This window comes from Aythya fuligula, chromosome 1, assembly GCF_009819795.1.
Source record: "Aythya fuligula isolate bAytFul2 chromosome 1, bAytFul2.pri, whole genome shotgun sequence".
Classification (NCBI taxonomy): domain Eukaryota; kingdom Metazoa; phylum Chordata; class Aves; order Anseriformes; family Anatidae; genus Aythya; species Aythya fuligula.
In genome coordinates, this window is record NC_045559.1 from 171,300,185 (window position 1) to 171,319,783 (window position 19,599).

Here is a 19,599-nt window from a genome sequence, read left to right on the forward strand (position 1 = left end):
AAAACCATTTATCTCTTTGTTAAATATTTCATTTAAGAGCTTCTTTTATACTGAAATCCATGAGTCTGGATTTTAAATCATTGAAATCACATCATTACTCTCCCTAATCATTACTTCCCTTTTATCACTCTTTTCCTTTTTCAGTGGACAATTTTGGTTCTGAACATACACTGGATAACCTTCAATTAAAAGCCTGTTGATCTACAAATTAGTTGCTTATCCTCTAGCTCAGTAAGTCAACATAAAAACAATCACCAACCACTCTTCCCCACACACACACACACACACTCATCTTTTAAAATATAAATTTTTCACAAATCAACAAAACATCTCCAAGCATAAAGGTCACACTTGTAAGTTTTTCCTACAATCTACCAAAAAATGCATAATTTCCAACATCTTTTGCAAGAACAGCACTCTAAGTCTTGTCATCCAAGTGCAGTGACTTGCTTTTTACTTTGCGATCTGAAGCACTCCAAAAGACAAGGTCAAAAAACATTATTTCCAGTATTTCCTATGTCTGCAACACACTTAAAATTGTTTGTTTAGTCAAAACTGCTAATCTAAAAAAGTTCACTCTTGTATTTCTCACTGGAATTCTAAACGAACAACATTAAGTGAAGAGACCTTTTATGAATATGCCATCCAACATTTGGAGCTCTGGGCAATGTACATAAGTACATGAACTTTACATTCTTTTTTTACAGGTCCGATGACTACAAGACACCATACACATTGCCTACCTTGAATAGCCTCAGAAATGATTTTACAATAAACTAATATCAAGCCTATGTTTTCTGTTAGTAATTAAATTGCATAGGTGTCATAGCCCTCCTACCCTCAAGCAAATCAGCACTCCCACCCAACTTGGTGTTATCAGTAAACTTGTACTAAGAATGCACTTGATCCCCTCGTCCAGATCATTGAAAAAGATATTAAGTAGAATTGGCCCCAGTACTGAGCCCTGGAGAAACTGCTAGTGACTGGCCTCCAGCTGGATTTAACTCCATTCACAACAACACTTTGGGCCTGGCCACCCAGACAGTTTTTTACCCAGTTAAGAGTACAACCATCCAAGCCATGAGCAGCCAGCTTCTCCAGAAAGATGCTGTGGGAAACTGTGTCAAAAGCTTTAGGAAAGCCTAAATAAACAACACCCACAGCCTATTCCTCATCTACTAAGCATGTCACCTTGCCCTAGAAGCAGATCATGTACATCAAGCAAGACCTGCCTTTCATAAAGCCATGGTGACTGGGCCTGAACACCTGGCTGTCATGTATGTTCTGCCTGATGGCACTCAGGATGATCTGTTCCATAGCCTCTACTGGCACTAAAATGGAGAAGTTACTAGGTATATTCTCAAGTAAACAGCTGAACAATTACCTCTAAAGAAACCCAACAGTAATTCAACTGTGGAGAAAAAAAAAAAAAAAAAAAAACTATAAAAATCACTTCCAACTGAAAATGTTTCAGTTGGAAACTAAAATAGCAAACCTAAATATGAAAAGCATTATAATGCACCCAACAATACTTGGAGAATTATATTCATCATAAAATGGTTTGGATCAGAAGCCACCTTACAGATATAGTTCCAGACCCCCTGCCATGGGCAGGGATTCCTCCCACCAGACCAGATTGCTCAAAGCCCCATCCAGCCTGGCCTTGAACACTTCCAGAGATGGGGCATCCACAACTTCTCTCAGCAACCTGTTCCAGTGCCTCACCACCCTCATAGTAAAAAAAAATTTACCCTCATATTAACTAAATTTGCCCTTTTCTAGCTTAAAACTGTTACCCCTTGTACTATCACAACACCTCAGAGTAAAGAGTCCTTACCCATCTTTCTTATGGGTCCCCTACAGGTACTGGAAGGCCGCTATAAGGTCTCCCTGGTGCCTGCTCTTCTCCAGGTTGAACAATCCCAACTCACTCCCTCAGCCTGTCTTCACTGAAGTGCTCCAGCCCCACTGTCATTCTTGACTCCCCTGGACTCATTACTAGGCCCATGTCCTATAGGACATACCTACTATGTCCACGTACTTCTTATGCCGGGGGTCCCAGAGCTGAACCCAGTATCCTAGGAGGGGTCTCATAAAAGTAGAGCAGAGGGGGACAATCACCTCCCTCAACCTGCTGGCCACGCTTCTTTTGATGCAGCCTGCTTTCTGGGCTGCAAGCACGTATCACCTGCTCTGGCCCTTCAGCAACCAACACCCCTACGTCTTTCTCACCTGGGCTGCTCTCAATCCATTCCCTGCCCAGCATGTTATTTGTCCCTGGGATTGCCCTGACCCAGGTACAGAGCATTGCACTTGACCTCGTTGAAGTATTTAACCAAATATGTTTAGATTTTGTCAATACTACAGGATATGAAGTGCAGAATTCAGTAATACTCAATTAAGCAACTGCAAAATGAACAGTGTAAAAACAGATGATGAGAAGTATTTTATTCGTTTTCCATACTTCAAAAACAGAATGCTGACGGGGAAGAAAAATATTCAAATCACAGATATAAGAAAAAGCCTAGATTTATTTTTTTTTTCATTTTTCTAGGTGGAAAAAAAAAAAAAAAACTTTAAGCACTGAAGTATCTTTAACGGTATGTTATTCCAAATCATAAAAAGGTAAACAATCTATCAGAATTAATTCATAAACTAACACCTTGGGAAAAAGGAAAAAAAAAAAAAACGATAATATTTTGAAGTAGCACTTGCAAAAACAGTTCCATATAGTAAGAAATAAAATTAATAATACTTCTTCCAGAAAGTTGTTTTAATAAGTAATGGGTTTCATGCATGGACTGCTGTCTGGCTAACCACTATGAACTATCACCCAAGCATGGTATCTCTCAAGTGGGCTTTTCATAGCTGACAATGATGTTCCTCTGTTGTTGTTCCAGAAGCTTGTGGTATATCAGTCACCACCCCATTCGGACAATAGCATCAACAGAAATAAATCCAAACAGCTCTTAAACAGCCTCTCTCATCAATCTTGCTTTCTCAAAAGAATGCTGCCTTGATTTATTGCTATAGTGAATTTCAACAGTAATGAAATATGTTTCTCAAGAACCTTCACATCAAAAATACAGATCATCAATACTGGGAAATTAGGGATAATGATTTGAATGGAGAACTACCACTAGCTTTAAAATAAAAACTCCTTCATTTATCCACTCTCTTAAATGAATGCAAGGAAGAAAACAGGAAGGGTATACCAATGAGGTCAAATTCAATTTTTATCTAAACATACAGTGTATATGTCAAAAATATGGCATATCTAAACTTTGAATATAATACTACCTGTGGAATATAAAGCATTGCATCATCTGACATGGTTTATCCACATAACCCATAAGCTGCACAACCACAGGTAAATTACAAAGTTTATAACCTTAATCGTGTTTATCTGTGGATATTGTGAAGACAGTATCAACATTTATCATTGTGTATCATAATTATACAACTACTTTCCTTTATTCCTAACCTGCTTTGCTGCACTCATAAGAATAAAGAAAAAAAAAAAAAAGAACTTTTGATACTATGTCAAGATCAAAGAGGTTAAACTGTTTCTGAGCGAAAAGGAAGTTGTTAGGATCGTTCATGTTTATTTGAGCATTTCAAAGTTCAGAAGTAAAAAGTCTTCATTATAAAGCATAGTGAGCAAACTAATGTAAATATATTTATTGTATAATGCACTCAAATATTGGCTTCATTTGTATGTTGAGTAATGACAAAAACAGACTAACGCAGTGCAGCAGTCTGTCATCACACAGAAATCACAACAAAAGAAGTGAAATAATATTGTCTACCTTTTCCACCTTTCCACCATTGATGTCACTGGGGAGGAATTTCTTGCCAATAGTTCTTAAATCTGTCTGAAATTAACAGAGAAGACAAGAGAATATTAACCTAAAATATCCCATTTTAAAAAAAAAGTATTATAAAAAGCAAAAAGTGCATTTCTTCTATACTGCCAATCACTTGTACACTATTAAAAAAGTCCCTCTAACCTCTAACCCTCCATATAAGATGAAAAAAAATCAACTACTTAAAGTAATTTTCAACACATTTTCAAAGATAGTTAAAAATGCTTTTAATTGTTGAAAAGAAATGACTAAGTAATGCTTACTTATTAGACTCAACTCTGATGTTTAATACAGGCAAACTTCTTCCTTTTTCATCTGGCACTTAAGAGAAAAGCATTTTTAATTTTTGTGTTTTTACACATACAAATCCATCATCAAAGGTTGGGAACATTTCTGCAATTAAACCTAGAGTAAAAGTCTACATCACATTTCTATTAAATGCTTTTCACCTTAAATGTCTGCCTGATTATTTCTTTTGGAAGTGAGGTAAACAGCTATGTGACATTATTCAGCAACTATGCAACACAGCTGTTGATGGTATTTAACTGAAGAACTCATATGATCAAAGGAACAAATCTCTACAAAAACACCTTCCCCTAACCACAGTTTGGACAAGCATATCAATCAGGATGATGCATGACAAAAGGATAGCCTGGATGGCTTATATGTGCAGCATGTTAAAATATTAAATGGAGTAAAAACTAATTAAACTTTACACATCAAGTTTTTGCATAGGGACCTGGACAGGTTGGATCAATGGGCAGAGGCCAATGGGAGGTTCAACATGGCTAAGTGCTGGGTCCTGCACTTTGGCCACAACAGCCCCATGCAACGCTACAGGCTTGGTGCAGAGTGGCTCAAAAGCTGTGCAGAGGAAAAGGATCTGGGGGTGCTGGTTGATGCTCGCCTGAACATGAGCCACCAGTGTGCCCAGGTGGCCAAGAAGGCCAACGGCATCCTGGCTTGTATCAGGAATAGTGTAGCCAGCAGGGCCAGGGAGGTGATTATTCCCCTACACTCTGCTCTGGTGAGGCCGCAGTTTGAGTACTGTGTTCACTTTTGGGCCCCTCAGTACATTGAGGCCCTGGAGCACATCCAGAGCAGGGCTATGAAACTGGTGAAGGGCCTGGAACACAAGTCCTATAAAGAGAGGCTGAAGGAACTGGAGTTGTTTAGTATGGAGAAGAGAAGGCTCAGGGGAGACTTTATTGCTCTCTACAAATACCTGAAAGGAAGCTGTGGGGAGCTGTGGGTTGGCCTCTTCCCACAGGTAACTAGTGTTAGGACTAGAGAGAATGGCCTCAAGTTGTGCCAGGGGAGGTTCAGGTTGGAAATTACGACATTTTTTCTTAGAGAAAGCAGTCAGGCATTGAAACAGGTTGCCCAGGGAGGTGGTGGCATCACTGTCCCTGGGGGTGTTTAAGGAAGAGGTTGGACGTGTGCTTAGGGACATGGTCTAGTGGGTGATAGTGGTGGTAGGGGAATGGTTGGACCAGATTATCTTGGAGGTCTCTTCTATATGAATCTTAATGATTCTATAGTGCACTTACATTTCTTAAGACTAAAAAAGACAAACAAAAAAACAGTAGTGCAGACAAAAACACTTACGTTTTCTAAATTCCTTGGCTTGAAATAATTTTGTTTAAAACAGGACATGCTGCTGCAGATTCCTATATTGAAGCTGCTTATTTATTCAGGTCACAAACGCTTCCTTCTAAAGAAGAAGGGCTAAGCAGAATTGCTACTAGAACTTATACTAACTTGCCATTAACACATGCCAATGAACTACTGTATCTAGAACTGAGTAGCACTATATTTTAGCATGTAAAATGCTGCAAGCAAGTGCTTCATTCCATTTTTTTTTGGCTGAGTAACATTGGCATCCTGTAGAGAGTAAGAATAATTGTAGGGATGCTCTGCAGATATTCAGAGTGAATACAGTAAAAGAGCGGATAGATGCTCAAATTGTTTTCTATTGCAAAACACAGCCATAGAGCGATAAAAAAGCACATTTGGTTTTCAATCTGAGCCCACATGATGAAACCAATCTGTCATCTGTCAGTTATTTATCTCTGAATAGCACACAAACTTCTATAAACTGTTCTGCAATGTTCCGTATCCATACAATTGACAAGTCTCCAGCAAGATGCTTTGCAACCACAGCAGCAGGAAGGGGAAAACACTTCAAGTCTGTTGCAAGATCTTATACAAAATAAAACCATTTGAAGAACTGAAGGAATGTTTATGTCCGTTTCATACTTATTTCGGCAATTCACAAAAACACCTTAACTGGCTTCTTTCTTGGTTTCTTTTGTCCAAAATTACTCTAACAGTTAATGAGAGGTGTCAGTTTTTGAGAGATGGAATCTAAAACTCACTTTTATCCTGTCTTTCAAGCCACACCACTTTCCCCTAACTTACCCAACAGGCAACTTAATCTTCTGGGCATCAAAACAACTGACAATGAAAAAACATTGATAACCAATTAAACTGGCTTTGAACACTGGCATAACATTTTTGTTTTATTGTGATTTTGATTATCCATCAAACAAGCTGGAAACACAGTACTTATTTGTGAATTTCCTTGTCAGCAGAAATAATTACGACCAATCCAGATTTCTACAGTAAATCCAGCAACTGTTTGTAGTTACATAAAAATGTACACATTGCATGCTTTAAAGAACAGCATGCCCAGAAGTCAAACTAAGGATGTTTTACTCATCCCAAACTAATAGCTTGCACTGTAATTTCATGCTCGTGTCCATACATAGCAGTCCTGATTTTATTATTGCTTGCACTTTGACTTCAGATTTAAATTTGAAAAAAAAATATTTTCCTACTACAAAGTGTGTTCATTTTTCTCCCCCCAGGTTTCACAGTTTGGAATAGAGGTCACATCCACATAAAATTAAGAAATAATTCATATATGCCAGGAGGGAGGAAGGCACCTTGTCCTTTACATAAATCACACAGACAACTGTATATTTAATTAGCCTCACACACTTATACCTGACCCTTTAGATATATTGTTTTTAGCATGATTTGTCAGAAAAAAAGTTCACAATCATAACTTACATTAAGGGCAACTAGGATAATGTCATTTGTATTGACTTTTTCAGATGAACTTATACAAGCTTCGATTCCTTCATCTGAAAGATACCTGTTAAAGAAGAAAAAAAAAAAAATATATATATATATATATATTAGAATATCACATTATTTATATAACAGTCAAACATTTGTTTTGCAGGTAAAGATTATTGTTAGCTTCTATTTTCTATGCTAATGAAGCACAGCTTAAACAACTACTTAGAAAAAGACTTCATGTAGTCAGTTCCATTATACTGAGGTAAGATTAAGAGAATCATTTTTTCTTTTCAAAAAATAACAGCAACTATTTTCAACACATACCCACAACCAAGATTACAGGAACCTGGTTTAAAAAAAAAAAAAATCAACCTCTTTCTTTACATTACCCAGTATTATAGTGACATACACATGCATTTGTAAGGAAAAAAAAATATCAAGCAAAACAAAACAAAACAAAAACAAAAAGAAACAAACCACATCTGTTTCTAAAGAGCATGATGACACAGTTAAACGCTCAAAGGCTGAGCAATACAACACCACCATCCAATACAATTAATAAATAAAATTTGTTCATCTGAAAACTAAGGAAGTTAATCCATTACAAAGGGATTTGGCTAATAAATTCAGAAGGGCTGACGATGTCTCGAGGTCCCTTCCAACCCCTACAATTCTGTGATTCTGTGACCTATTATGACTTCCAAAAACACTTAGCAAAGATGTTTTTAGCTCAACTCGAGCGGTCAGAAATTGTGATATTTGTTATTTATCTTGCCTCACTTATTTCAAGCCCCTGCTTTCATTCTTACATAGCTGGCTATCTGTTTTCTCTGCAGAGCACTTAGTTTTCCTTTAAACATCACAGCAATCACTCAATAATTGATAATTGCTAGAAACTGAACCTGAAACACAGTACTTGCCCAAATTATATTCTCATACTAACTACCTAACAAGAAACCACCATTTCTCAAAGAACAACACAAGATGTATGAAAGAAAGCTTAATATGCTTTAATAAATATTAGAAATATGCACTCCAGAGTACTTCAAGTAATACTTAAAGAAAGCAACATCCAGGTGTAACATATAACTCTAATATAAACATGTGAAGGAAGAATCGATAGACCTTTTTAGTTCTAGCCCAGCTAACAGGAACAGCTCCAGCCCTGACAGCGTTGCCAGACTAATTAATGATCCCAGCTGAGCTCTAACCCAGACACCTGAGAGGAACTAGCTGTTCCCGTCAGACACTGACATCTAGCAAGTCCTGAGGGAACAGAATACCACCAAAAAAAAAAAAAAAAAAAAGGCACTAAAGAGGGAGGGTGGAGAGAAAAAACACACGCATATGTAACAACGTGAAAGAAACAATCTGATTTTACATATAGAAGGCACACACTTGAGAATAATAAGGTGGCAGGATTTGTTAGCCTGCGCAGGAACATAGGATTTCTCAGCAGTGTCTTGGATCTCACGTATTGCCGCCTGGGAAGACACGAAGTGGCAATTCCTACCTGGGATTAGCAGACGGACCTCATTAGCTGGAGTAGGCGTAAAGTGGGACACAATTCCCACTCTGCCAGGGGAAACTACAACAGGTATGTCCTAGAGGGAGGACCCTGTAAACCACACTGGAAGCCTTGAGTAATTACAACAGACTTCTAGAGAGAGAAACAGCACAGGAGATACAAGTTTACCTCCTGTTATCTTCAGTACAAAGTTGAATATCAGCTGTACCAGGCTGGGAATATAAAACCCACGAGCTGAATTCGAGACAAGATGTGGAAACATTCCTCCTCCTCTGCAAATTAAGTAATTCTTCAGTTTCTGCTGAAACTAGCAGAACTGCAATTCTGTTATGAGCTACAGTCTTGTACTTAGATGTAGGCACTAACATTTTCCAGCAAGAAAAAGTATATATATTTTTAGCGAGTAAACAACAATCTGACCCAGAATTAAATTTTCCCGAGATGGGATAAAATTGATTACTTCTGCCATCATAAAATTCGCTGCTGAGTCATGCAGCAATTTCTCACTTCAAAGTGAAGACTGAAACAGTGCTGATAAAATCCCACTCTGCTTTAGTCCAAATTTTCAGTTTATAACTTAGCAGTTAGTTTGTCTCATTACTTCAGAGGGCTGTTTTGAGCCAGGAAAGATAAATACACACAAACAGCAGAAAAGGCCTTTCATTTTCGACTTACACTAGTTTAAGCAACAGCATTTTGGAGACACATTGCCCACACCTGACTGAAACCTCCATCAGAGTTACAGAGGCACCAACCTATAACCAAATGACATCTGCAGACATCTGCTACCCTGATAAAGCAAGCACCACAGCTTTTCAGCAAAAGCATGAGTTAAAAGCACAGTTTTTTAAATAGTTAAAAAATTTAAAAAAATAAAAAATAAGCTCTATCATCATCAAAGTGGGGTGATATTTTAAAAGCAAAGAACCACCACCCTAAACTATACAGGTATTCATTATTGAAAAAATAAATTAAATACATGAGAACAATTCTCAGGAGCAAAATTACTTTCAAGAAGAAAGATCAAATCAGTAATTATCTCTGCAAAACTATATTGAAGAACTTCAACAGACACAGAAGAAAATTTCTGAACTGGAAGCTTTTCAGGTGTTGCTTCTGTGCAACAGGGAGAAAGAAGTGCAGATATCACCAGAAATAAATGGTCAGGAACTGCGTAGGGAACAAATTGTAACCAGAAAGGCTGTACACACTAAGTAATCAAAACATACATTTCTCCTACCTTGATAGAAGCCTGGAACTAGGGTATGTCAGGCCAATCTTTCCTACTTTGCCCTAGTAACTCTCTTATGGACTGCTTTATACAGACAGTACTCCAAATGCACATCTAGGTTTTCTTCAAATTTTTGCAGAAAGCTCTTACTTAAGATAAAAGAATTTGTTCTCCTTACCCTCTGTTTTATCTCCTGTAAGAACTAGCTACATTTTAGTTTTGAATATTTCCTGCTACAGGTCCAGAAATTATTTCATTTAAAATAAATAAAAGGAGTATTTCTAAGAATTTTTTATTTTAAAGTAGATGCAGTTGTACAGGAAAACATATATCCATATTTCTCAAGCATTAAAAGGGAGTTACAACAGGCAAAATTAGCCCTTCAGTAAGCATAATCCTCAAAATGTATGGATTATAAAGCCTGAAATTATTTTTCCAGACTCCAGAGGAAAGAGAGTTTCCTTTTCAATCTGCTCTTAATGTGCCGTGATGGGTATGTGATGGGTAACGTGCTTAATGGGTATGTAATGTGCTGTAGGTAGGACCTTTATAGCAAAAGGTCACTTGGTCTTTTTGTTCACTCTATTATAGAAAAGAAGAAAATCTGAACCTGAACCAAACCCAGAATCAGAGAAAAATTCCTCAGAAGTCAAAGAGAACAGCCCTGGAGCTCAGTGACTCATTGCCTGCACCCACGTTACCTGTTCTGCACATTTTGCAAAATACCACGACCTACAGCAACCCCAGATAATGCAGGGGGAACGACGAAGTGATCCTATTACACTAACCCAATGCATTTCTACCGCCCAGGGCTGGGAGGCAATCCTAATCCATCCATGAACTGTCTCACCCTGCTGGAACCTGCTGGTGAACTCAGTGCCCTGGCTAATCCCTGCTCTGCACACCTCCATCCCGAGACGTTTCTTCTCCCTTTGCTTTGAAAGGGAAGGGGGCACCAGGAACAACCCGGCACATGAATGCTGCTGGTACCACCACCTCCTTCAGAAGAAATTCCCTTGGGATTTCCCCTGAAGAAGCATTTCAGAATTACACAAATTTGCTTAAGGAGAAGGAGCAGGTAAAAGAACAGTGAAATAAATGACCACGAAGTGTGGAGTGAAAAAAGCCGAGAGTCACAAAGCCTTTTAAAAAGTAAAAGGCTAGCCAGCAGCTGGCCACTGACATCTTACACTGACAGCAAGGAGACAAATTATTTCCTTCACATGCAATGCAGATAACACTATCCTGGGTGATGAGACTGAAAGGCTTAAAAGGAGGCAACTAGCTTCCAGCTGGCAGCTTGAGTTTTGGCTCTATCCACCATACGCTTAAATAAGCTAACACTATTTTTGAGGAAATTGTGTGTGCGGGTGTGTGCACACGTGTAAATCACTGAGTTTTTTAAGGAACTGGTAACGGTAATAGCATAAATTGCGACAACTTTTGGTTTCTAAGGAAAAAGTACTCACAAGGCTTGTACAGCCTCCGAAGCTATAAACTGAGGTAATGCAGACAATTGTATTGATTTCAAAGGAATTGTGCCAAGTAATGCTGTATGAGTCACACAGGGATTTTGGGGCTTTCAAACGTTAATACATATTAAAAAATAAGAAATAAAATCAGTTTACAATCGAATGGGCTCCAAGCTGCTTCATACAGCTGAGATGTTTATCCATGGATCATTCTCTTGGGAGAGGAGACCAGAAGAGAGAGGAAACACAGCAGGGAGAGGAAAATAAATGCTTCTACTGTGATTCTTCCACATTATGTTTGCCGAAACCTGAGGGATATTTGTCTCACATATTCCTCCCCCACACATCCAGATCGGCTCATCTGAGACATGCAGCAGTGCAATCCTCTTAGCAACAGCTTTCGTCAGAAGAGCATCTCCTCTTTAAACTAAAAGCACCTGTTCTTACACCTCGGGATGAGCGCTGTACCCACACTATTATTAAACAAGCCATTCGTAATGCATCAGCATTTTCCATGTGAACCATTCACATATAAACCCAAATCTGCAATTTTTCTGTCAAAATGTTCGCTATAAGCTCCTACAAAAAATAGTTTCAGTAATTCTCCCTAACACACAGAAAAACATATTCTGACTCCTTCGTTCCAAGCACGGTATCACCCTAACAGCCCCCTTTCTTTCCCATGTTACAAATATCCATTCTCCTTTTTGATATTTCCCGTTGCTGGGGGCTGTAATTCTGTAGTACCAGTCACAACTGCATCTCTAGCTATCTCATTTTATCCTCTGCTTTACTTCATCAGGAACAAATCACACCTGACATGCCCTGCACAGACAGATTTGTTATGGCTACACTATTACCACCTGCATAAAAGCAATCCCTGGTATCAAGTAAAATGCATTTTTGCTTGCCTGCTCTGTACTGCTGGATCAAATACTCTGTGCCCATACATGTGCATGTGCACACACAGAAGTTTTACAATGTTTAATTTAAAAGCTTTATTCTAAAATTAAATCCACCTAATATGCAACTTTCCTAATGCACAAGCAGCTTTCTTGAAATGCTGGGTTTGCTATTTGCAATTCACAGTTCATGGTCAACCAAAAATCTTCAGCTACCTTCAATCCTTTTCCTGTACTGAATTACAGAGGATTTCTAGAAAAGTGTATTTTCCTCCTATCATCTCTACAATTAATGTTTTATTAAAGGAGAAACTTTCTTTAGGGAAACAAATAAGGGAAAATAACATCAATAAACATGCTGTATAAAATTCACCTATATCAGATTCACTCCTCTTCATAAAACCACTGTGACATTAGCAGAAAATGCAAACTGCCTTACCAGTATTTCTTGTAGTTCTGTCAGCCACATGAAACAATCCTGAAGTTTCATTATATGTAAATGTAACATTGCTATTTTCTATGTGTGTGTACACAAAAATCAGAATGTTCCTTCCATTCCTTCCCACAGAAAACAGATTTATACAATCATGCCACCTACAAGGTAATCTCTTAAACCAACAATATTTGTAGAGAGCATTCACATTTCTCATACTTTCTCATCGCACCACGAGCGATGAGAGAACAATTTTCACAAAGCCAAGTGCAATTTAATGCACTTGTGGGAGACCACCACTGGGTGCCACTATTGCTCCACAGCAGAGCACTACATCTTACACTAGCTATTTTAGATTTGTAGTACTCTTTTGATAGGGTTTCAAAGTGTTCTGCTGAATTTCGGTTGTATAAAGGAATTAGACCACAGTACTACAAATTTTATTGAGGGACTATCATTAAAGCTGTTTAAAAAAATTACAAAACACATTTTGAAACGTTATTATGGTAAACATGAAAATCAGATTTAAAAATCAGGCTTCTTCTTGCCCCATAACCTGCATAACAACACTGGGAAAGCAATTGACGTTCTTCTTTCTTTAAATAAAACACTCAGAAGTTGAAAGGATGGTGTAGTATTATGCAAACTACCAGTGAAAATAAAACAGAACCTAAAAGGTGAAGAACGGGGAAGGTTTGAAAGGGTTCAAACATTCTGCCGAAATCAGGGCCGACTTCTTCTTTCTTTCTCCGCAAGGCAAACGTCTGTCAGTAATGACAAATAACCTCCACTGTAGTGTCAGTGGCATTCCTGGCAATTTTACGATTACTATTCAGACACCCAAGACAGTGACAGTTTCCCAACATCTAACCCCGCTGCATCACCTGCTGTTCCCTCTTGTTTTCTCCACATCTGTGGGGAAAAGACTATGCCATTGCTTTTTTCAAAGATCACGTTCAAAGACTTCTTCCCTCCCTCACATTGCTCTGTATCTTGTACATACAGAGATGATCACAGCTAGCCAGGCGTATTTTATTCTCCCATCACCCCTCCCACTTGTTAATATTACTTTGAGTCCTAACCCTGATCACTAACAGCTTTGCATTCCTAAGGAGCTTTATCTTGCGTTTAAGCCCAGAGCGTCATGCTCCATCACCCAGGTGCTTAACAACAGTATCAAATAAAATCTGACCTAGAAGATGCCTCTTATTTTGGCGGTGAACCATCCTGTAGCCATTCTTTCTAGTCCGGTCCATGCAGTTTCATAGCTGCCTTACAGGAACTTAATCTAGATCATTTCCCTGTTTTACTCCTTAAAGATAAAAAGAAAAGTCAGAACAGACTGTATTATATCACTATTAAAAAGAAAACGTTTTAAGTATTTGCTGTCATAATTCCACTTATTTACATCATCCAGAAAGCTGAGAATTACAGAAGTTTGGCTGCAATTAGATCATTATTTAGATGAACAGACACCAAGTCTGTTTTTAAAATATTACTGACATGCATAAAACTGCTGCAGAGCCAAGTCAACACCTGAGTTCCCCATGCAACTAACCATGTCTCCAAGCTTCCTACTTTTTCACTCTTGGGCTTGTCCTGCTTTTTTAAGTGCTGTTTCCAACTCTCCAGCCCAGGTCAAGCCAACACCTCAGCAAGACATCCATAAGAAACGCATTCTCAACCTCCAGTTGAGAACACACGCATTTTGCTGACAAAATTTAAAGCTTAAATCTCCCTCCTATGCCTATGACACTTGACTTTATATTAAAACATTTGCTAAGAAAGACCATGTATTATTAGAACTTAAAAATGCAAGCACTGTTTTGGTTACTTGGCGGGGCGGGGGGGGAATTGTTTTTAAACATTACATAGTAAAAACAAAATATCTGCCCTCGGTTCCCCCTGGCTTCCTTTCCTCGTGTAGGGAAGCAAGCACAAGTTAATTACCTTGGAGTGAAACCTATTTTGTCGGTGAAACTGTGGCCTAAAGAAAGCCTAGCAAATGCTCAAGAGCCCAGGGAAAGGAAAAATAAAATAAAATAACCAAAGTGCTTTAAGCAATATCAATATTGTAACTTCATCCTAAATTGCTCCCACCCTAGAAGGCTGGATAAAGACCAGGATAAAAAACAAGATAAAGACCAACAGCTTCAGATCCTTACAGTCCTAAACACAGGCAATACCAGGCACCGTCACTAACCCAGCTTCTCATCCATTTTCCAAAAGACAAGGACTAATTTTATACCAAAGCTTCATTAACCACTGACAAGTTTCAGAATTATTCATGAACACGATGGACACGCAACCACAGAAGCATTAGTCCATTAGCAGTTGGCCTGACGAGTCCATCACTCCCCTCATGCCTGCCCAGACCCACACATAATTCCTCTTCTTTATTACTGGCACATGTATTTTCCTGACAGCCTCCCTAAAATTGCTTTTCCAGAAGTGAAGTACAAAAAACAAGTTTTCAGCACGCTCTACTGCATCCAGGTTTGGGGACTCCAGCACAAGAAAGATGTGGAGCTGTTAGAGCAGGTCCAGAGGAGGGCCACAAAGACGATCAGAGGGCTGGAGCACCTCTCCTACGAAGAAAGGCTGAGAGAGCTGGGGCTGTGCAGCCTGGAAAAGAGAAGGGCCCAGGGAGACCCCACTGCAGCCTTACAGTAGTTAAAGGGGACTTATAAAAAGGATGGAAAAGGACTCTTCACTTGAGTAAACAATGACAGACCAAAGGAGAATGGTCTTAAACTGAAAGAGGGTAGGTTCAAATTAGACATTAGGAGAAAATTCTTCACTCAGAGGGTGGTGAGGCCCTGGCACAGGCTGCCCAGAGAAGCTGTGGATGCCCCATCCCTGAAGGTGCTCAAGGCCAGGCTGGATGGGGCCCTGGCCAACCTGGTCTGGTGGGTGGCATCCCTGCCCATGGCAGGGGGTTGGAGTTAGACAATCTTTAAGGTCCCTTCCAACCCATTCTACAATTATTCCACAACAGAGAACACACACCTTAAAACACTTCAACACTTGCATTAACGAAGTATTTATAATAGCATGTCCCATAGTGTCCTGTCTGTGGCATTATGCTTCTCCCACGTCTGTTTTCTTCTCTGAAATTACTACTGCAGGGAATGCAAATCAATTTCTTAAGACATAAAAAGGTTCAAAATTCTGTTATGAGACTGGCATGACATTTTTCACAAGCATTTCACAACAGAAAAGTTAACTTAACTTTGTGGTTTATTGAAACTTAAAACCAAGCAACACCTGCAACACCTTCGTTACTCATCACCAATGACAAAACCATCAAAAAAAAAAAAAAAAAGACAGACTTAATCCTCTATTTCATATGCCACATCTTGTGTAAATCATGAAAACAAAACTGAAGACCAGAATCAACTCCCCTTTTTTAACCTCAGTTATCAACAGGCAAACACCAAATAACCACCCGTAAAGCCCTGAGCAAGAGTCAGGGATGGCAGAAGCCAGAGCAAGCTGCATCACCCCATTCTGTGAGGGGCTGGACTTGGGATGTCCACTGTCCTTCTCCAGGAAACCCATTGGGAAAGGGTACACGGGTACGGTGAGCCCACATGAGCAGACAGGAGGCTACTAAGCAGGATCCTCTCTGACAGAGCTGTGCAGCTGCTGGATTTACTTCTCTGCGCTTCCAAAAAGCTCCGACCAGACGGCCTCCGGTGAATGCTGCAATGCTCATCTCTTGTAGCTGGCATTTGTATGCGGGGGAGAATCGAAGAGCTGAGAAATCACTGAAGCACAGGATAAAAACTACCAGGTTGCCTGATATGCATGCGGTAACTTTTAATAAATGTTATGACTGCGCTTTCAAGGTATTATTTGTGATATACTGGAAGTGCTGTTAATGCAATTTTAAAGTATACACCAAAAGTAACTGCCCTCCAGGCTTATATAAACTTAAGTAAACAGCTACTTTATTTTCAGCTCTGTAACAATAGCAAAAGCTATTGAGCAATGCTTTGACAGTTGGTTTACATTAAAAATGATCCAACGCCATATAAACGTTTCATATTAAACATGTCAAAATCCGAAGCGCTTTGTAGGAATTAGGGAATTAAGTGGTCTGAAAGGATGAAAAACAATGGGATTTTCCCCCAAATAAAGAATTGGGGATGAAAAGCCAACAGAATTTCCTTCCCCCCAACCACCAGCTGCTTAGCATCAGCCTAGAAGGAGCTTTTGCCTCTCTCACACAAGCCTGTTTCCATTTGTTCAGTCCCTCGTGAACACAGGAGACAGAGAGCATAACTTTCTTTACTGGAAGCATCAAACCCCGTGCCCCAACCCAGAGGAAACCCTGGGTCACAGCACAACGCAGACACCGAAATCACTTACTTCCCCACCACGTCGGTAAGGCTGGGAGTGTCTGGGTCACGCTGGGAACTTGTTCCGCTCCCGTGGCTGCACGCTGGCTTTTTATTACAAAGACTACACGGCGGAGAGAAGAGCTATGCACATTTTTAGATAGCTACACACAGAATCCCATAGATACAGAAAATGTTACTATCAATTTCGAGAAACAGCCAAGAGCTCAGGAAAAAAAAAAAAAATACTCAAGATACTATCAAAAATTAAACTGTGGAAAATAAACATTTCATGATGAAAAATGTGCTTCGTGTTTTTGTGACTTCCCAGAGCTTCATTCCAATGCCGTTGTTACTGATGGCTCGGGCAGAAGAGTAACGTGGCAGCGAATTTTACACGTAAAAAACAAACTAGTAGGCATGCTTCAAAGGAAAAGGGAGGTCAATTATGCCAACCACACAAACTAAAAGAAGGCAGCACGAAGAGTGATCAAAAGAATATTCTGGAGGATTAATTTGATAAACGGTAACAACAAAATAAGATGTTCAAAGCAGATGCGAGAAGCTTGACAGATGACAAGGCTGATAAGTGACTGACACGCAGAAGGAACGATCAAGAAAGCAAGCTGTAATGCACAGGCTGAACGTTTCCCTTTATTTCTAAACCAAATCTCTACAACTGAGACTTGGAAGGTTTCCAAACTAAAGTTACTGTTGAAACGTGTATCTAAGCAAATTGATATTACAATAGGAAAGGTTTCAGAACAACAGCAGCAGTAACAAAACTGTTTGCCCATGAGCTCAACAAGAGCCCAAATACAAACTGCTGACCTTTTTAAATCAACACCTGTACCATAAGAACAGAAAACAGCATAAACGCTGCACAGTGTTTTTGAAAGGAGCAATCACTTTTAATCCTAGAAATTAGAGACCCTGGTGTGCAAACCTGCATAAACCACATGGAAGACCATAATTTGTAGGCTTGTGAGCATGTGCGTGAAGACACTACTTCTTGCAGAGGGAAGACGTCCCCCACAGAGCTGCCAGACAGACCTCTGGGCAGGATGAAGAAAAGAAGCAGGAGGGCAAGGTGGCAGAGACGATGTGAAGGAAAGACTGCTGTAAAGACAGCTTTTGATAGGATTCTGCACCAAAAGGTCTTAAAGAAACTGTATGGTTAAGCCAGAAGGAGGAGGAATCCTCTGCCAAGTACTGAAGTACAGGAAAGGAATAAATGCAATGGGGCTCTGCCCCTGAGCGTTAATTAATGAGATATATCACGTCTCATATGTATGTGTCAGATCAGGTATCTGAATCTGAAATCTAAAGCTCACTGCCCTCTATGACCACTCAACAAGATGTCAGGAGGATTTCAACATTAATAAGTGACAAGTATTGCACATGGAGAAGAAAACAATTGTACCACCACATGCACAGTACTAAGCTCTACCTCAGTTACCATTAATGAAAACAACACAGTCCCGTAGTTATTTTCTGGACACTAACTCATGGCTCAGCAGCAGCCCGAAGCACACAAAGCACACCAGGATCTATTTCCAAATCAACACAAGACAACAGTAGAAAACCACACAAATCTGACCAGAATTAAGTGCCGCCGTGGCTGTACATAACTTTTAGTCACAGATGCTGCAGAAAATAGCGAGTTATTTAATTTTCAATGCAAACTGCCACCACAGGTCACAAAGTGCAGCACAGGAACAGGTTCCCTGGAGTGGCTGCAAGCCCCTTGGACTTGCTGAACACACAGCGAGGTGAAGTTACAGCTGACCTGATCTACAGTCTTACTCAGAGCAAAAGCTTGAAGGAAGATGACTTTAAGGACCCCTTCCAAACAACCTATTATCTCAAGAACCCAATCCAATTAGCAAGTCTACCTGAAACATTACATTTTAATATGCAAACACAGTCTTGGTTGTAAATGAGAATGGCACTAAACTACTCCAGGGGAGGTTCAGACTAGATACCAGGAACAATTTCATTACCGTGAGGATGGTCAGACACTGCAACAGGATTCCTAGGGAGGTGGTCGAAGCCCCATGCTTGTCAGCGTTCAAGAGGCATTTGGAAAATGCCCTCAGTAATGTGCTTTAACTTTTGGTTAGCCCTGAAGCGGTCAGGCAGTTGGACTAGCTGATCTTTGTTGGTCCCTTCCAGCTGAGCTACTCTAACTCCAAGTAACCTAAAATTATGCTGCCTTCAGTTAAAGCATTTTACTCTCATTTCTGTGTATGTTTTGTTTTGATATATAATTGCTTTTATTTTCACGACTTTCAATTCAACTGGAAATGCACCACTATTTCACAGATATATTGATATTGGACCTTTAGGTCAGCAGATTTCCTTCCCTCCCCCCGCCCCCATTTTTTTTCATACCTTGGAGCTATTTAGCTTCTTTAAGTTAATTTGGTAATTAATCCTTTTAGCAAATAATTAACATACACACTTTACATTTAAGTAAAGGAGAAAGTAAAAGTCACTTGCTGACCCTGTTACAAAGAGATAAAGATATCAGAATGCATCCAGCACTTACTTATGCACAGGAGGTTTTCTGCCTTTTCCCTGGGAGCATGAAGTGCTCTACCTGAAGCTCTGCTGAGGCAAAGGTTCAAAACTCATTGAACTGACTTGAACTGTCTTCAAAACTTATAAAAGTGTGGCAACATGCTATCCTGATTCACTGACATTTGTGAGACACACAGCAGAGTTGACAGGTATG

At 39.5% G+C, this 19,599-nt stretch overlaps 1 protein-coding gene across 1 annotated transcript in view; it reads right to left on the reverse strand.

Annotated features, from left to right (window-relative positions):
• Nucleotides 1-19,599, reverse strand: part of TDRD3 (tudor domain containing 3) — a 105,334-nt gene that overhangs the window by 58,124 nt on the left and 27,611 nt on the right. The window contains exons 2-3 of the mRNA XM_032187127.1: nucleotides 6,942-7,026; nucleotides 3,810-3,875 (exon numbers count right to left, since the gene is read on the reverse strand). Of these exons, the coding sequence (XP_032043018.1) occupies nucleotides 3,810-3,875; nucleotides 6,942-7,026 (151 nt within the window). The remainder of the gene's footprint in view (nucleotides 1-3,809; nucleotides 3,876-6,941; nucleotides 7,027-19,599) is intronic.